Source organism: Eumetopias jubatus, unplaced genomic scaffold, assembly GCF_037043125.1.
Source record: "Eumetopias jubatus isolate StellerSeaLion01/CBP00866 unplaced genomic scaffold, mEumJub1_p1.0 scaffold_14, whole genome shotgun sequence".
NCBI lineage: Eukaryota > Metazoa > Chordata > Mammalia > Carnivora > Otariidae > Eumetopias > Eumetopias jubatus.
In genome coordinates this window covers 15056453-15076366 of record NW_028274820.1, presented here as the reverse complement: position 1 = coordinate 15076366, position 19914 = coordinate 15056453, and the positions used below count along the sequence as shown (strand labels likewise).

The following is a 19914-nucleotide window of genomic DNA, read 5'->3' as shown; positions in this document are numbered from 1 at the left end:
CTGTCCTCTCCCCCTACCCTTTTTCTCCTTTTTTTGAAAGATTTCTTTAAAATTTAATCATAAAAATTTTTGAGAAACAAAAGCAGAAAGAGTAATATAATGACCCAGGTACTCACCCAACTTGAGCAACTACTCAGTCATGGAGGGTTTATTTCTCCATGTCCCTCTCCTCAGCCCTACCCCCTGAGATTAAGTGATTGGCTATTAAAATGTATATTTTTTTACATAGAATCATAAAATGCCAGAGCTGGAAATGACAATCTTATTCCCCAATTCACAGAGTGAGGAGTGATGTTCCTCAGGCCACACTGCAGTTAGGGAGGGAAGCCGGGGTGCGTCCAGGCAGGCTGGTGTATAATCCAGCCCCAAGCAGATGCATACACGGAGGATTTCAAAGGCCTGGTCTGAGCCCAGGGCTGGAGGGACTCACAGGGCTGGGAGAGAAGCACGGGAGGGCACATAGGGGGTGGGTTGGGGGGGGGTTCACCCATTCACTACCAAGGGGCATATCATTTGTCCTGTGGCAAACAATCTTTAACTATGGATTGCAGAAAAATGGAAAGTAATTACTGTCGTTTCTGCTTGCCCAGCAGCCCGGAAATCCTATCATTTTACCCTGTGACGTGGGGAAAGCAGTACTGAGAAAGAATACGTATCGCAAAATGCAAACGGAAACATCCGAAAACCAAAGGTTCCAGCAAAAGGGTCTCAAAGCCAAGGAAGGACGAATGGCCCCCAGATTAAAACAAGACAAAATGACAAGACCTTGTACAGGAAGCCAGGAGGCACTTCCTGAGCCACCTCGCTTGCAGATGGAGTGGAGGGCAGTGGCTGGGAGTCCTGGCCCGCCTCGGGCTCTGCGGCCAGTTCTGGCAGCTCACTGGCGGGGCCCGGAAGAGCCGCGGCATTGGGGGTCTCCACCGACTCTGCACCTGCCGGCTCTTCGTGATCTCCCTCCCCTTCATTGTTGGAGGCGGGCTCTATGACGACTGAAGGGATCACTTTCTCCTGGAGGGAGAAAAATGTGGCGGTGCTGAGCAGGTGCTGGGAAGACAGACTTCTACGTCCTCCCGTGCGCTGTGCACTGCTTCCGTCCCTGACACACCCTCCTTGGCTCCCACGTTCCCCACCTCCCCCATTCCACAAAATGCCCGCCGTTCCCCAAACCTGGCCCAAACCTTTGGGCCTCAAGCCTTGCAAGACCTTCCTCCTGGCATGGTCGCCTTCCTCACTCTCCTGAGACAGAAACCCTTAGTGGGATTAATTTCTGGATCCTTGAGCAGTCAGGCCGTTTGCAAAGAGTGGGTTTCTGTGGAAATTGGGAAAAGGCATAGGAGACTGCGGCGGGTGGGGGGGGGAGTACTGTGGGGGTGGGGAGACCATCCTGAAGGGGAACGTCATAGGGTCCCAAGAATGGCCTCATTTTTGCCGTGGTCCACTCTTGTCCCACTGAATACTAACACTCTTTGAAGCTGACATTTAACCTCCTGTGACTGCTTTTCTCCCAGAGACCCACGGGACTCCTGACTAGCCTGTAACCGTATTGTTTGTACAGATCTGGCTGGTGTTTGGAGAAAATCCAGGTCTGTTTTGTTTGCTGATTATCACAGAGCCCACACTGCAGTTAGAGCTGGAGGGATGACAGTTCCCACCAACCACTCCTCCGAGGACTCTACACTGGGGGGCGGGGAGGGGAGCTGAACCAAAGGATCAAGATCTCCTTTTTATTTTGTAACAAAGATGCGAGAGGAGACGAATTTCACTAGCATAATGGAAGCCTGGAGATGTTTATTGCCTTTCAGATCAAGTTCTCTATTCCCTCAGATATCAGTGGGCTTAAGCACTTCCATTCTTCAATTTGGAGAAAATAATACACTTTTTCAAGTCTAACAATATAATACAAAAACACTTCTGGCGTTGTGACAAGAAAAATCTCATGAACAAATGGCACATATTTTTGTGTTATTTCTCCAAATACCAATACTACCTGATGTTTTTCTAGTGGGATGAAAGGAAGCATTTATTTTCAAGCTTTGAGTAACCCTGAAGAGATCTGGGGGAAATTTCTTATGAGTAAACTAATCAGGACAAAGGAGAGCATCACATCGAGAGCCCACTTTTGTTACCCTTCTGGAATCCAGACCAAGTGTGAGGTTTAGAAGACCTGCCCTTGCTGTGTGTGCCCCCCACATCATGGAATATATGGATTTGTGGACTTTGAACAAACACTTCTCTGAAGAAGTGAGGAGCTGGGGCTAGTCCAATGACTTCATGTATGTATTTAATGACCTGTTGGCCTCCTGAACGTGCCAACAGTAATGGACTTTTGCTGAAAGGAGCTCCCCAATGGTGAATTTGGGGCGCTTTGGTGATAATAACAATCCCCAAATACTACTAATAATGATAGGACATAACTATTAATATTGGGTTCTCCCTGCGTGCCTGCCACTGGGCAAAGCACTGGATGGCTATTTCCTCACGTAATCGGCACAATCCGCCATCCAGTCACATTCTCTTCCTCACGCTTACATCATCTGTGCTTTTTTCTTTTCCTCCATCACTGGGGGCCTGTGTGAACCTCGCAATGCTAACGCTGGGAGAAAGCCCGGCTCAGACTCTTGCTGACAATCTTATATGCAAATACATAAATAATAAATAAAAATATAAAGAACACATATATAATAAATTTAAAATATAAAAAATTCTACAAATGTATGTAATTATATTATCTATGTAGAATTTTATTTTAAATTTATTTTATGTCTATATAATTGTATATTGTTTAATAGTATATATGTAATTGTATACTGTATATTGTGTATGTGTATGTATGTATGTGTATATATAAAATTGTATTTGGTGAAGCAGGGTACCATGTAATGGCCACAAACCTGTTCTGCACCCAGAGTTGTTACCAGCACTCACAAATAAACCACATTCCACCCTGGGCACCGCCTCCCTAGAACTTCCATTTCCCTGGGATACTCACTTGAGGGGCAGCTGCTTCTGGTTCTTCCGGTTGAGATCGGTCACTATCTACAGGCTGTGTGGTATCAGCGTCAGTCCTGGCCTCCTCCACACCTGCTCCTTCCCCAGCAGGAAGAGCTGCCTTCTCTGTCTCTGCTTCCTCCACTGGGGCCTCCTCAGCGGCTGACACCACGGTTCCAACAGCCACATCGGCGTCCGTTCCAGGTATGACCTGCAGCCCGGACACCAGACAGGCCATGTCTGTATCTGCACAGGGCCTCAAGAAGAGCCAGCCCCAGCCCTTTCACCTCCGGCCCCTCTGTGGAAGCTCATCAGGTGTGGAAAGCTCTGTGGAAGGTACCGAAGCTCAGGATTCCGGCAAGGCAGAGTCTGCCCTCCGTCCATCAGAACTGACTGCTCTTCCCCCGGAATGCAGGGCACAGCACAGGGAACCTAGCCAATGGTACTGTAAGAGCACTGTAGGGTGCCAGATGGTGGCTCCACTTGAGGTGAGCGGAGCATAACATACAGACCTGTGCAATCACTATGCTGTACACAAGAAACTAAGAGAACATTACGTGTCAACTCTACTTCAGTTAAAAAAAAAAAAAGAAACAAACAAACAAACAAAAACACCCATCCTTTCTGGGCCCCCAACGAGGCTACATTCCTCTGCTTTCCTTGCAGTCAGGTTCAGCAAATGGAATTTGAGTGGAAGTGACCTAAGTCATTCAAGAGACATGGCTTTTAAGGGTTGGGTGGTCCCCTTCACAAGCTGTTTCTACTTTGGTTGCCTGAAAGCTGATGGTCACAAAACTCTTGAAGACATCAGAGTCACAAAATGGAAGGGGCCTTGCCCCAAAACCTGCGTCATGGAAGAAAGCTCCGTAAGAAAGGCATCCTCATCATGCACAGTCAGAATTTAGAAAAACCACATTTCAGTATAAACTCTAAAATCTTCATGGGGAAGGTCCCAGAAGCTAAATCACATTCATGAAAAAAAAATACACTGGGGAGTTTTCTCAATGAGACTTCTTGAGAATGAAGGGCAAATAATTTTTGTCATGAAATATGCATTATAATAAAAACTCAAATCAGATTTTGAGTTAATAGAAGTGAAAAAGAAAAAAATGAGTATTTTCTAAAGTTGCAGGCAGTCCAAAGAAGAGCCTGTAAGTAGTGTTTAAAACTTGCACTACTTAAATAAAGAAAGTGCAGTCAGAAGTTTTAACTTTAGGCAGATTGGTTGCAGAGCACACATCTAAGACTCTAACATCAGTGTGGCAGGCCTGATTTGAGAAGCTCAAATCAGAAAAGACTGAGGAAGAAGAATATTCGATTGAGCTTATATAATATACCCAGGACACGTATTCCAAAAATTGATCTTGCTATCTTGGTGTGATTAGCATTAGCCATTCCTCTTCTCTATTGAATAAATTCTACCCAGTTTGTCCTGTTGGGTTAGGAAAGCTCCAGTGTTGTTGATACTGACTCTCGGACAGAGAGCAGGGGATGGACAATGCCTGCCGAGTGGGCATCAGAAGTGGGAGATAGAGAACGTGAGCCACATACCTACTCTCAAAGCAGCACATTTTTAAAAAAAACCTTCCTTCTGACTCAAATTTATAGGTAATAAATTAAAGAGAAATGACCTGCCACCGAATACATTTTTCTACAACATAATATTTTACTTTAGGGATGAAAAATAGTGCTAACAGCAATACTATTTGTTATATGGCCAAAGATTATTCATATTCTTAGACCTTTACTTGTCTCTCATAGAAATTTGGCTCATGCAGAATGTGCAATGATCCAAAATGTCGTCACACCCATGACGTACCGTTTCTTTTTCTTTTCTTTCCACCCTGTCTTTAAGTTACTGGGTTCAGAAAAGTAATTCTTTATGTGAATTGTAATATATTCATTTAAAGCAAATTTAAATGCTAACAGTTATTGAAGTGGGGATTCATATTTTGGTGAATGACTGACAATCCCCCTAATAGAAAGTTTAAAAATTTAAGAGAATTACATCTCTTGTTTTAAATAAACATGGTCTTTGTATGGATGTACCGTTGATATTGTCAAGAGAGTAATGTGAAAACATAAATTAGCAGGGCATCTCCATTCCAAGAAGAGCAGTGAACAATTGCTCATAGCTTTATTGTTGAAGAAATCAACAGGCTTTCTCCAGGACCCTAAGGATTACCTAGCAAAGTTCTTCCACATCAGAACTATACATAAAGACAACATGCATACAATGGACTTTCAGGCTCAAATGTAGAAAGCAAGTTGTGTTATCAGAATTCCAAGTTATTTATGCTTTCCATCTGCTTGGAAAATCACACCATGGAGTGAATATCCCCCTGGTTTCAAGAGCATCAAACCAGATGGACTATATATCATGCAGATGGTACGGGCAAACAGAACAGTACACACCACCACACACACATAACACACATACACATAGTTACAGGAAAGCAACCACTCTGTGGTTTAATAGGCTACTCCTCCAAGTGATTATGCATAAATCCTTCCATACATATATGTGCCAAGCACATACTATTAGTGATTGGATTTTACTCTCAACTGAATTGATATATGTCCAGAAGAGAATATATTTCTGTGAAGTATTAATGGTGTTGCCAAAAATAATTTAACTCTCTCCATACAAATAGAATGTTAATGATGAGTCCCTGATTTACCTCTAGCACTCTAAGTAGCTATGAATTTGATTGCATCCGATTTTACTACTGCAAGATGTACCTTGCAATATGTCATCATCTTGCCTTTGCTAAGTAAGTTAAACAGGCGTCTTTGGCTGGATGTGATTTAGACCAGACAGTGTGGCTGCTGTGATGCTGGCCACCAGCAGGGGGAGGCCAAAGGCTCTGTCTGTCCACACCCTGATGTTTGCTGAACTCAAAAAGCACAAATAGCCCAGCTTCTACCTGTCAGCAATCTACCTGACCTCTGTAGCATACACAAAAAGGGATGAAAGGATGATGGCCAATAAATATCACCAAAAGATTGAAATTAACAATGCTAGTAAAGGCGGGGCACCAAGGAAACTGGCACTTTGACTACAGAGCAGAATAAACCAAACATTTTGAATGACCTACTTGGAAAAGGGAAGAAATTAACATCCCTCCCTTCTCTGAGTCCATTAGCAATGAATTCCTATTTCTCTAGCCAAATACAACACTTTGATTTTACAGACCTTAAAAAGGTTACAGAAACAGAAGGACTGTCTGCTACCTATATTCCCTCCTATCTTTTTGCCTCCAGAATTGCTCTGAAAATCAGGGGTCCCCAATGTTGCTCCCTTTATGCCTGGAATCTGTTGCACATTTTCTGCTCTTTACCAAAATATTTCCAATGCATATTTACCAACTGCAATAACAGAACCACATAAAAATACAACAGAAAATAGGACTCCCATTTGCTCGGATTAAGTGTTAGCTCCAGATCGAAAAGAGTTTCAGCGACAGAGTTATCCTTCTTTTTGTTATTATTTTTATGGAGTCCAATTTGTTAGCTATTCATAGATTGAGAAACGGAAAACATTTTCTGGACTCTGTTTGCTACCAGAGATGTTACACCTGCTAGGAAAAACCACAAAGATTCATGACTTCTATTTTTTTTTTAAGTGTCATCCAGGGAGACCAGACGAATGAAACCATGGAAAGTATTTCAAGCCTTTGATGTTCAATTTTTCTTGTTCCTCCAAATGTTAAAGGAAACACCATTATCTTATCCTCTGCCCAGACTGTACTGTCTGTTGGCCAAATATATTTTTGCGGGGAGGGGGGGAGACATATAATGCAGAGAGACATTAAAAAGTTCTCCCTGCCCTCAGGCACGTTTACTGTATCCACAAAGCCCATGAGGCACAGACACCCTATTGCAATTTGCACGTGCATCACACAAACCACAAGGACCAGCATGGGACGTCTTTGAGGTGAATGGCTCTCGCTTTATCACACCACACAGATCTTACTGCTTTCTTCAACTTCTGCCTCAACAAACTCCTTGATGAAAAGCGATGTGGTCATGGCATTCATGTCAGTGTCCTCCCAAACACCTCTTAGCAAAATTTCTGGAGGTGGGATAAAATGAATGCATGCAACAATGGCCTGTGTATCCTGCAAAGTAGGGAGACACAACAGGATGACAGAGAAGAGCCAAGACCTCCAGGAGACGGCGCCCTGAAGGCAGGTCAACAGGGACCCAGACTCCAGATGAGCAGTGATTGGCTATGCGAGAATTTGTGATCTTTGGGCTTTGTGTAATTTATGGATTCATTTTATTTACTGTTTGTTTCCTTGGCAATGTGGGCTCTGAGCAATGCCTGAGAAGCCACCTGCCAGTAACTGGTCTGGGTGAGGACAACCCTGGTATAAAATTCCATATGTATCTATTGGCTAGGTTATTTCAACTGAAATTCCTCTGATTAAAAAAAAAATGGAGACCATGGGTTTAAAGATAATAAAAGAAGTAACATTTATTTATTTTCAATCATTTTCTGGACCTAGTGGGGCTTTATTGTCTGTTTTTTTATAACACAGGGATCTTGTTTCTTAGAAAAATTATATCAATGGCCTATATAATTTGTACTTTATTGTGTTTTCTATTTGACAACTTATTTATATCATTTTTGTCATTGAACACTAGTTGGTTTCTAGCTTTTAAATGTTATAATACTCCGAAGGGAGATCTTGGTTTGTAACCATATTAATAGCAATTGGTTAGACTGTACATTTAAATAATTTAAATACTAAACACTAATCCTTTTATTCATTTATAATGTTTCTATTAAGGACTGTTTTTGAGTTTTTGCCCAGCATTTTATTATAACAGTCAATACAGAGAAAATAAAAAGAACCAGGCAGTGAACATCCAAATACCTACCATCTGGTAGCTTCAAATGACATGTTACATTTGCCTTATTCTTTCCATCCATGATGACTTTGAGTCATCTTTCGGTCTATCACAATACATCTTCATAAAATGTTTTTCAGGAATTCTCTGGTGATTCTATAGCCTTTCTATATTTGATAATATCTCTCTGCTGCTTTCACATGTGACCAAGTACACTGTCTTGGGGTAAAACGGCTACAATGTGATTTTTTGTGTGTTCAAAGTCGGCCAGGTGTTCCAAGAGCTCCTGAGCTTTAGCTCAGGGGAGGGCGTGTCTGAGGTCCACCTGATTGTTCTTTGCTAGCATGTTCTTTCCCCCCAGTCGAAACACTTGCAGAACTTTCTTGTAAACTCTGAATTTAAAATTTTAAAAGAATACATTCAGATGTTAGTCTGTCATTAATTCTGCCTTTTGTTGGTGATTTCTCATGATCTGCAGGCAGGAATCCCTTCAACTAGAAAAATGTTTCTTGCATGGGGCTGGCTGGTGGGGCGGCTACTCCTTTCTTCACGGTTCCTTCTTGGCAAACTGATTAGCAGTGCGTCCTTTCCTCAGTCTTTGGCCCCCACGCCTACCATCTTTCCTTATGATTTTCCTCTTTGTGTTGGAAGAGCTCCACCAGTCTACCTATCACTTCTCTACACTGTGGCGTCTGGTCTTCACCCCTTCATCCACAAGTTTTAATTCTAGTATTACATCTCCTCCCCTTAAAGTTGTTTCTTATGTCATGGAGCTCCCTTTTCATATGTCTCAGAAGTAGCTTCCTTATCTCAATGTGGTTACCTTATCACCCCTCTTTCAATTTTGTTTCCCATGATGAAGGTCATCTTGGAATTTTACTGACAAAAAAAAAATCTGGTAATTTTTTGTTGTTGTTCTCTAAAGAAAATTTGAACTCTACAATGCAATTCCTTCCTTCTTTTGTGATGCTCTTTCTATAGGCTCTATGACATTTTATTTTATTTTAAATATTTTATTTATTTATTTGACAGAGACAGACACAGCAAGAGAGGGAACACAGGCAGGGGGAGTGGGAGAGAGAGAAGCAGGCCTCCCGCCGAGCAGGGAGCCTGATGCGGGGCTTGATCCCAGGACCCTGGGATCATGACCTGAGCAGAAGGCAGATGCTTAACGACTGAGCCACCCAGGCGCCCCTCTATGCCATTTTAAAAACATGTTTGTTTCATGATTTAAAATGAGGTGAGATCCCTCCAGGCCTGATCAGCGGACATAGGATCATTTTCTTTGTTCCTTTTCCTCCCCGGGTAGGCATTTTAGATGTTCTTTTCAGAACAGCAGCTGGGGAGTGATTCACCAAGCATCTACACACAAACATCGGTCTTGAATGCCCCAATGGATGTGTCAAAGAGTGAGCTGCTGTGAGAAAAGCAGCAGGCCGAAGAGGACCTGGGTGCTTTGGACCGATGCCCCATGCTCACAGTGGGCTGGATACCAATCGTCTTTCTACCTGAACTGGATGGATGAAGCTGTCACATATTTATCCATGCCAGGCTCCGTGATTGTTATTTAAAGATCTGTTCCAGCCTCGGTTTGTGCAAAATCCTCCTGGGCTTGGCCAGTATTTCTAGAATATAGTACAACTGAAACTTTCACTTTTTTTGTATAAAGTATAAGGAGCATTAAAATAAAAAAACCTAGTAATAGTGAATCTGATATAATTTTTTGTGATTTATTTTTTAATGTTTTCAGGTTTCTCATTTAATTTTCCGTTACATGCTCCTGGGATGCATTTCATTTTCATTAAAATACTCCTGGGGCAAGTGACACAAATGATAAGTAAAGGATGTAAGAAATGCACTGTATATTGTTAATTTGGTTAAAGAACACTTTATACTGGAGTCAGAGAGTGCCCATCTTCTAGACATTTGCTCTTGGAAGAGGTGCTTGACTGAAAGATCACTGAATTCTAGGTTCACCAATTTACCCCAAGCATGGCGTAATCATTCTGATCCAGATGCAGGCTTCTGTTCGACAGTTTCAATGTATGCACATTCTGCAGCCCATGGGGGAAACCAACCTTTCCTGTGACTCTAGGGCTCTCTAGGCCTTATCCCGGATGTGTCCCATTTACTGCATAATATGTGCCCAACATCCCTATTAGGTATCATTCCCATTTTCTACACAAGTCAGCTAACTCTAAGAGATCAAGTAACTCAGGCTGTCAGCAAATCAGGACTGACGCAGTCTGTCTAACTCTAAATTCCATGTTTTATCATACCATCCTGTATCCAAGAAGACAACGCTCCTCTCGAATCAGAGTTCTGTAATGATCCTAAGACGTGGAGCGTCCCCACGGACCCACTGCTCCCTCTGGACAACCCCAAGCAAGGGATGCTTGATAAAGAATACGAGTGGAATTTCATAAACTAGAATACATTCACTTACAGTCTTGGAATGCTACTCTTTAAAATGAGATTCATAGTTTATAAATAAAATACTCATTTACATGTACTATTGGGTATCTAAGCAAACATGTCATAAAATCCTTCTTAATTAAGAGCTAATTACATGATAGAAAGTTAACGAGAAGTGCTTGGTCGGAGAGAATTTCCCTTAACATTAGTTTTGCCCATTGGCCCACAGATTCATTGTTTAGAAAAATATGTGTGGAATGGGAAAGTAAAAGATCAACCATCTCCTGGCTTTATCCATTGCACTGCAGAGTTAGAAATTTGGCACCTGGACATTCATAGTTGTGTTCACAGGTTAGAGATGAGTAGGCTCCCAAAGCTGGAAGGACCACAGGACTCACCTAACCCATCCTACAGGGCAGGAGACAGGATAGAATGAAGTACCACTGCAGTGACAACCGGGGATCCGAGTTTTAGTTATGATTCTTGCACTCATCAGCATGAGAGATGGAGTGACCCCTGAGCCCCTCTGGGAAGTACAAAGGGAGATAAATTATATCACAGAGGGAATCCTAGTCATAGGCGATCCTTGCCTTTTCCTGGCCATCCCTTAATCTGGATCCAATGTGAGTCCTTGGTTTGTCTGAAGAGCCAAGCATTTCTATGGAAATACAGGATTTTCCTCCAGATGCATTTTAAAGAAAAGCCTAAGAGGCAGCTAGCCTCATTACAGCCCTGGAGACTGATGTACCGAGCCATGGGCTGGTGGCCAGTACTCCTCTTCACACAAACTCTACTTAGGACAGCTCAGGTCCTCAGCTTCCTTCAGCAGGATGGCAGAGGTGAGCCCTCCCCCAGAACACCAGGCCTCCAATGGTGCTCCTGTCCAAGGTGGCAGCTGGTATTACAAACTTCATTTGATATAACCATGGGCGTCCCTTTCTAATAAAGGAAGTTAGTGGTTTTCTTCCCCTTGACCATCTCAATCATCTTTTTTCAATCTACTCCCTGAGTACTGCCTGCAGTGCCATCATGAACCTTCAGCAGCCGGGTCCCAGCACAGCTTGGCCACTGGCAGCACTGTTGCCATGGCAACGCCTGTCTGAATTAGCACCACACTTTTCTGCAGAACTTCAGATCTTCAACGTTAATGAATTTTTGGTGAATCTGGCCTTTCAGGTCATGGCCAAATATCCAATAATGATACACAGTAGAACACGGAAGGTTAAATTAGAGGTTTGTTTGCAAAGTCTATGAAAGACGTGGATAGGAAAGGTGGATTTCTCTTTCAAAGCAAAGGTGAATGCAGTGTGTTGTGCACTCTCAAGAGATGGCACCATGAGTAAGATCTAGTTTCCAAAGTAGCCAGTCACAAAAACAGCCTCATTAAGGAAAATGCCTTTACACTGCAAATGAACAGTTGACCTTGCCCCTGGCCCCATTATCTTTGAATGATCCATGAAGCATTTGTTGCCACTGCTCAGACTGCCTTCTTGTGAGCGGACCCAGGCTTGGGGTGGCAGAAGGTGGGTCCGCCAGACCCACCCAGAGACTAGACCAAAAATGGTGATCTGCAAATCACCTAAATGTCATCATGGTCTGTCGGCAAAACTCCCACCCTGACCCTGCCAAAAACCACATGCACCTTTCGGGGCAGCCTAGAACCCACCCAGATGACAGACTAGAGCCTGAATCTTGAGGAAGGGTAGGCAGCGGATGGTGGCCCTTGGAAGACCCAACTGCCAACCCTCTGGTTTTTGTAGCCTTTGAATAGCTTGTGGCATTGGTAAGTAAAACCTATGCTGGGATGATCTGTCATGTCAATTGCCTAGCAAATATCACAAGGGATTTGGAAATCCTTAATTTTTTAATGTAATAAGTTGTAGATTTTTGAACACAGGAAGAGAACATAGAGTTTAACAGGTACAGCACTCTTACAGGGGTGAAAACTGGCAGAGAAGGGTGAAATGATTTCTCCAGGGCCACCTCACTGGTTAACCATGGAAACAATGCTCCAGACTCTCAATTCAGGGGTCTTTCTTTTACATCCTCTTTGATACTTGCTTTGCATCCAAAGTAGGGGATTAGAACACACGTTCCTTCTGAGAAGCTCAAGGCTAAGCCTGCACAAGCATTTCTGCTTTCATTTTGCCCCTTCAGCTACAAACCAGGTACTTCCACTGATCTAAATATTGGTTGTAGGATGTGCTGATGTCAGCATGGACAGATTTCAGCCTAGCTGTGACCCCGATGGCTTTAGTAAACTGGTCTATAAATATACTTCTGGAAAGCCTGCCCTTTTAAAAAAACATAGCATCTGGTGTAGTCAATAGATGGTTGTCTATGGATTAAGTTGCCAGGATTTGAATTTCATGTTACCACTTTCTGGGTGTGTTCTTGGTTAAATCACTTAAACTCTGTGTCTCCGTTTCCTTAGCCTGTAAAATGGGGCAACAATTTCCCAGGGCTGCTGTGAGAGAACACGTCAAACATCAGCCCTCAGTGCTGTCTACGATTACAATATGACCCCTGTGTACTTTAACTTTGCTCTCCTGCTGTTCCAGTCAGACCTCCTTTCCTTTCGGACCACACAAAGTAGGCCTCAAAGAAAGCATCTGAGCCACTTGGGACTTGCGAGAACAGAAGGCAATTTGTCAGAGAAAATTTCCCTGATCTCAAAAAGAACATTTTTTCCTGATCATACATTTGGTTCCAAATCGTGTCCACTCATGAGGAGTGGTCCATGTAAGGGGCCCTTCTGCCCTGGGGGGAGCTGGGAGGATAGACCAAACAAGAAAGGTCAAGAAGCAGACACAGAATGGGAACACATGCTGGTCTGGTTGTTCAGCTCCACATTATCCACGGACTAGATAAATCTCCACGCTGTCACCCATAGAGTGAGAGGGATGAGCCAGCAGAAGTTGTCTCTAAGGCTCTGCCATGTCTCTGCCACGTCTAACTCTGACGTATGGGGAGGGACAGGGATTGAGGTTTGCAGGGGGAGAGGAGGTGGGCATTACTGTCAAAAACTTGAATGGGTCTGGTCTTACACAGGCTGTACAAGTGTGCTGATGGCTAGGAATGGTTTCCATGTGGGCTTGTGAATTGGACCAACACACACTAAGAAGAGAGAATAGGAGAGGGTTTTTTTTTTTTTTAATCCCAGTTAATTACAACCAAAGCCCTGTTAAAAATGTCAAGCCAAAACACAAGATGTCCTATGTGACAAAAAGATTACACCAAGACAGACAAAACGTTACTCATTGTATGATTCCATTTATACGAACCTTGCTCTCCTGCTGTTCCAGTAAGACCACCTTTCCCTTCGGGCCACACAAAGTAAGTCTCAAAGAAAGCATCTGAGCCACTTGGGACTTGGACCCAGAAAGCATATCGGCAGTTACCAGGGGCTGGCGGAGGGGATGGAGTAACTGCTTAATGGGTAGGAGGTTTGCGGTAATGACGATGTTTTGGAACCAGACAGAGGTTAACAGTTGTACAACATTATGAATATACTAAAGCCAAACTGTTCACTTTAAATGGATTCATTTTGTATTACGTGAATTTCACCTCATTTTTTAAAAAAAGCACACATCAAGACTAACACTTAAAAAATCACTAGGCACCCATCATCTACAAAGAGCTCCTCAACAATGGAAGAACCACCTGAAACCTGATATTCACCTCTAAGTATCACACTTAGAACAAACGATAATAGTGCACAACCCTCACCCAGGCCTGTTCAAGAAGCGGCTTTGTTTTTCCTGAGGAAGATAGTAAGGTACATCATTTCCAAGGCATATGTATATTTAATTTAATTTACAGCATGCTTCAGAGTGAGCACTTTGAGTCTGGACATAATTCTACGACCATGAAGGACAGACAAAAAATCAAGCTCCTCTGGCTTTCCGTGATCTTAGGTCTTCTTCTGACCTATTGGGAGCTCATACCTGGAGGCACAGTGGGAGCCCTGCTCTCATGTTTACTCCACACAAGGAGAAAACTCAAATGCTCTTTCCCATGCACATGACCATCCCCAAGGAAATCCCGATGGCTGTGCAGTCTTGGCCTCCTCCACCACCAGTGTTTGTGAACAAGGGTGGCAGGAGCCGTGCCTACTGCCTGCATCACTGTCTCCCCTAGATTGGAACAAAGCCTGACATCTACAGAGAACTCAAATTATACTTGTCAACTGAATGAAGGAAGAAACGAGCACATGCCTTCGATTCAAGTCGACAGGAATCTTCCTGGCACAATGAAGTTCATAGACTGTGGTCTGGCATATATACATATATATTTGGTGGTTGAAAGTGGTCTTGACAAGTCAGCTTAAGTCTGGTGATGTTTTCAAAAAATCAAACGCAGTGAACACAAAAGTAGTCCCCAAAATAATAGGCCAGTGTTTCATCTTCCAGGATTCTCCACCAATTCTAAAAACATCTTTATCTTGATCTTTTTCCCATTTATGGTTTAGAAATGATGATAACCCTAAATTGAATTGCAGTGTATTTCTTTAAAAACAACAGGCCAAAAAAAAAAAAAAAAGAAAAAAACAACCCAAAACAAAACATGCTTTGGTCCAGTTCAAGTCAAAATACAGGAGCTGACAGAAATTTAGAAAAAAATAGAGTATGACTCTCTACAAGAAAATGGAATCAATGACCTAAGCCAAAGGCAGGTGCTTAACCAACTGCGCCACCCAGGTGCCTCTGTACTGTACACTTCGTTAAATGTTTTTAAAATCATCCTTGGTTAAAAAGATTCTAAATCTTTATAGTAGGTATGATATAGTAGCTACTTAAATGACTGGTAGCTATTTATATTGTTTACTGGAAAACCAATGAATTTGGAGTCTGAAAAAACAAAAACCTACTTCTATACGTCTGTTATAATGAGGGTAGGTGCACGAGGTACGAAGCCAGGGCCCTCGGAGAGGTGATCATGGACAATCAACATTCCAGCCCATATTTAACATGTGAGCTTGTCTATTTCACACCTCCTAGCTACTGCACAACATCAAACAGCTTTGCTCAAAACCATGGGTGTTTTGGCATTAAGCCTTACACTGAGTAGTCTGGGCCATGGAACCAATGTGGTTTAAAAGCACTGGTGAAGATGAAGTCTGTGCTACTTTTCAAAATAGAAACTGGTAAGAACTTTTTGGAAGCGAAGCAATTTTTAAATCAACATCTAAACCTCATCAGTATCTTTCTAACTCCCTGGTATCATCCGTATTCTTTAAAAAATCACATCTCTTTTTTAATTATAACAGTAGTAAAACAAAATCAACAGTATCTTTCCCTTCCTTTGTTATTAAATAATCTTAAAGCTAAGTTGGAGGACATCACAATCAGACACCAAACAAAAGGGTTCCCTCTGTACTGAGATATGGAGATCACTAGTGAATCTGGGAGAAAAAGTGGACGCTGGAGCCTGGAGCCTCAGCACTCCCCAATTTACAGTCTGTGCAAGCAGCACTTCCAAGAGGGACTTAAACTAGAACACCACATTTCTTATTTTCCCTACAGGACTTGGTTTCTTTATCTCTGTATCTTTAAATGGAAAACATGATCATTTTGCTTGAGTTATTCTTAATCTGTATTTCCCATCACTATCTTGCCCTACTATTTATTTTTCTACTCTATTAATAAACTACAGATTTGACAGATGACCTAACCTCTTCCCAGTAAAACAACAACAAATAAGAGCAAAATATAACTTATATTTCTCTAGTTACCTAATCTAGTCAATGTTGTTTTGAGGGAGAGGGAGACTGGTTTTCATCTCTGTACAGATTCTATAAAGGCTGTAGGAAATGGTAACCTGATTGAGATTCTTGGGAGATATTTTAACTGTATTTCGTCAACAAACTATTTTTCACTCTCCATGAATTATTTTTTTTTAAGTAGGCTCCATGCCCAGCGTGGAGCCCAACGTGGGGCTTGAACTCACGACCCTGAGATCAAGACATGAGCTGAGATCAAGAGTCAGATGCCCACCCAGGTGCCCCTCTCCATTAGTATTTTGAATTTAAGTTTCCTTAGTATTATCCTACAATTTCCTGAGTGTTACACTATCCAATTCAACATGGTGCACATAGAGCTCATCCCAGTTTGTGTGTGATGTGGTGTGGTATATGGCTGTATGGAACAGGGTAAGAACAGGTTTCCAAGCAGACAAAGAGTTCCCACCCTCTACATCCTCAAGGTCCCTCTTTTTGTAAGAGCCAGTATCAGACATGATATTGAAGAAATGGTTATACAACACACAGGAACCTTTATAGATTCAAGGATTTTTAATATGGGATTTTAATCCCTTGTCAGGACTTAACCAACCTACAAAACTAGTATTGTAAGAAATCAATATGTAGACACAAGCAACAAAGTTATGATCCTTCTGTTCATCACCTGCAGGTTGGTCCCTCACTGGAGGCACTTCTCTACCAATCACAGGTAGAGCACAGCACTAACAAGGCTGGTTATTTGTGAGTTCTACAACTATCTACCATGAATGAGAGCATCTCAGAAGAGAATGGAGGCATCCTTTTTTGAGAACCAGCCTGTGGCTATGTGACATTTCTCTCTAGTTCGTAAGATCAGGTCTCTGGATATCTTCCTCTTAAAAACATAAAAGAGAATGAAGTTTCACTGTCAAAGGCACAAGGACTATTTGAATCTGGGGAGCCATGGCGGATGAGGAGGTGATTTGGCCCAAGTGGAACATAGATGAGAAGGGAGAAATGAGATCATGAGATGAGCAGGGCTGTGGCAGGGGAAGCAGGGGAGGGTGAGGGGGGGTGGTGCTCACCACTGCCCCCTCCACTGGCTCCTCAGCCTGGGTGTCCAGTCCAGAGTCCAGCCCAACAGCAAGTGCGGCAGCGACAGGGGGCTCCTCTGCTTTCGGCTCTGTGGGTGGAGCCTGTTCAGAGTCAGGCTTTGATTGTTTGTTTTGAGGGTTAAAGGAAAAAGATTCAACACGTGAACAGATAAACATCACAGAATATTAGGCAATTAAGACTTTCTTCATCATCCTATAGGCAACTAGCTTCATTAAATCTGTGCTGGAAAAAAGCCCCACATTTGGCATCATGAGCCCTTCACTGAAAAGTCTAGACATGGACTCTTATTAAGCCTCTCTTTCACATCACCAAGCACTGTCGTTTCCCTTGAAGTTAGACAAAGACTTACCATTTTGGTTACTCATTGTACTTACTTGCAACTTGATGACATCTATAAGAGATCCTAAAGTGGCACTCTCTGCTATTTGGCAGAGAGAGAGGAGAACCTAGGAGCTCCCCACCTCTGCCAGTTGAAAGGAGGAAGAGCTCAGAGGCACGTGGTTTGGGGACCTCCCAGTTCTGCTGATATGCACTGCATCCAAAATTGAGGGGTCATCCCAATATTCAGATCAAAATGCATTCATCTGCATGAGTAGGTCGTTACAAAGCCATTGTTGCCACTGCTCTGGCTGGGAGGTGGCAAGTAGCCACCACAATCACAGATACTTTCCTGTTCAGCTTCTTATTCCATTTCTCCCCTGCCCCCAACAAATTCTTAGCAATCCATTTCTTTTCCTACAATACACTAATTCCATAAAGAACCACAGGGTCGTATTCTCTCTGGTACCAATTAGGCACTTTTAATTGTGTGGACAAGAGTGACGTCTTTCCATCCCACTGTGACCTTTACTCATAGACATCTTCCAATTATATGCTGAATCAACCTCTGGACTCTTAGCTGTGGACTTTGTTCGTTTTAAAATTAGTGCTATTATGTCACAACAGGCCATTAAAACCACCACAGCCAACACAGTCACCACAGCTACTGAAAATGTTTCCTCTTTTTCAATTTTGACCAACATAAGCACGTTTATTTAGCAGCATTACTTCACTAAATGGATGGCCATGAGAAAGCACATTAAGGTTCTTTCCCATCAGGACATTCAAACTGTAAGAAAGTTGAAAAACATTTTCCTAGAGGAGTAAGAAGTCTCCAATAAATACTGTGATTGGAGAAATCAGTTCACTTCTGTCAGACTCTCACCAGAAGCAATGAAGAGCCTCCTCTAGCTCTCTCTTATACCTGCTCACAGAGGTTGGTGCACATGGCAAGTTCCATATAGACGGGATGGGGAAGTGTGACTGAGATTACAGGAAATGAGTAACAAATAGCTTAGTGTTGGATAAATACGCAAAATGTTTCTCTTGTGCCCCCCACCAAACCCTCCATTGTGATTCATGCCTTGATCCCACACCGACCTTCCCTTTACAAGAGCATAATAAAAAAGAAAGGACACTCTGGTAGATAAGTGTGCAGAGATTTGATATTTTTATGGGCTTTTATAACCTTTAAGAGGTGATCTGACACAATTTTTAAGAAAGAATGAGATAAAATTCACTCTAATATACTTTCAGGAACTTTTATGGGAAAAGATTTCACTTTTATTGTTCAACAAGAATTATCTTCGTAATGGAACATGGTTTCGAGAGCAGCAAAGAGATACTGTAAGGTCTCAGGATATGACCTTACAGTTTGGAAGTCAAGGTGATTTGCTATGAGAGGATGGTATCAAATGACCTACACAACAAGGACAGGAAGGGTAATTTGACAAAGCACCAAGAAATCCATATGCAGAGGGCTGTCCCCCTGTGGGCTGAGTGTCTAAGGAGAAAGCCTAAAGCCAGATAAGGAGCCAAGAGAAATTTCAAAATAGGAGTCAAATAAATACATCATTGGACATAAAAAAAAAGATAACTTAAAATGAAAAAATATCTGTATCAGAGCCTGGATTTCCTGGAAGTCCAGAGAAATTTTCAAGTTTTATGTAAGGCAACAATAAGTAAGTGATTTTGCATAGGAGCTGAATTGCATTTGCTTGCTGAAATCAGACAATGCAACAGAAGCATAACAGAAAAGAATGTAGGATTGGTTATGTCCCCACAAGTCACCACATTTCCCCTATATTAGCATATCACAGTAGATATTACCATATAGCTATGCAATTAAACAACTTAAATTCTAGGGGGACAAATATAACTCACTCAATGATGAGGAAGGATCAAACATGATAGCATGATTGCACATAAAATCAACTACTCCAAATTAGAAATAGAAGTCACCCTTCGATTCCTTCTAAGATAATGTAAAATTGTAAATATATTGTCAAGACAGAAGAAAAGCAAAGGTAAATTGTGAACCACATCTCATGGAAAAATCTAAGATAGTCCTGTCAGAATTATACCTCTGAAACAAATAATACAGTATATGTTAAAAAAAAAAAAAAAGAAGATAGGAGGAGGGGAAGAATGAAGGGGGGGCAATCAGAGGGGGAGATGAACCATGAGAGACAATGGACTCTGAAAAACAAACTGAGGGTTCTAGAGGGGAGGGGGGTGGGAGGATGGGTTAGCCTGGTGATGGGTATTAAAGAGGGCATGTTCTGCAGGGAGCACTGGGTGTCATGCACTAACAATGAATCATGGAACACTACATCAAAAACTAATGATGTAATGTATGGTGATTAACATAACAATAAAAAAAAAATTAAAAAAAGAATTATGCCCTGCTTCTACCCACATTTTTCCTACAAGATGCCTCTCTGAAGAGACCTTGCAAATGGGTTGATGGCATGCCATCCCCATTTGGGAGCGCTGGTGAT

The 19914-nt window shown here is 42.3% G+C and overlaps 1 protein-coding gene across 5 annotated transcripts in view; it reads right to left on the bottom strand.

Annotated features, from left to right (window-relative positions):
• The window catches only part of AMPH (amphiphysin), a 265823-nt gene that overhangs the window by 7181 nt on the left and 238728 nt on the right, over positions 1-19914 (bottom strand). For 4 of the 5 annotated variants that reach the window (XM_088018242.1, XM_088018243.1, XM_028108945.2 and 1 more), the window contains 3 exons: positions 17065-17190; positions 2990-3199; positions 766-1008 (listed from right to left, as the gene is read on the bottom strand). In XM_088018242.1, the coding sequence (XP_087874368.1) occupies positions 766-1008; positions 2990-3199; positions 17065-17190 (579 nt within the window). The remainder of the gene's footprint in view (positions 1-765; positions 1009-2989; positions 3200-17064; positions 17191-19914) is intronic. The other variant, XM_028108946.2, reaches the window with a different exon arrangement.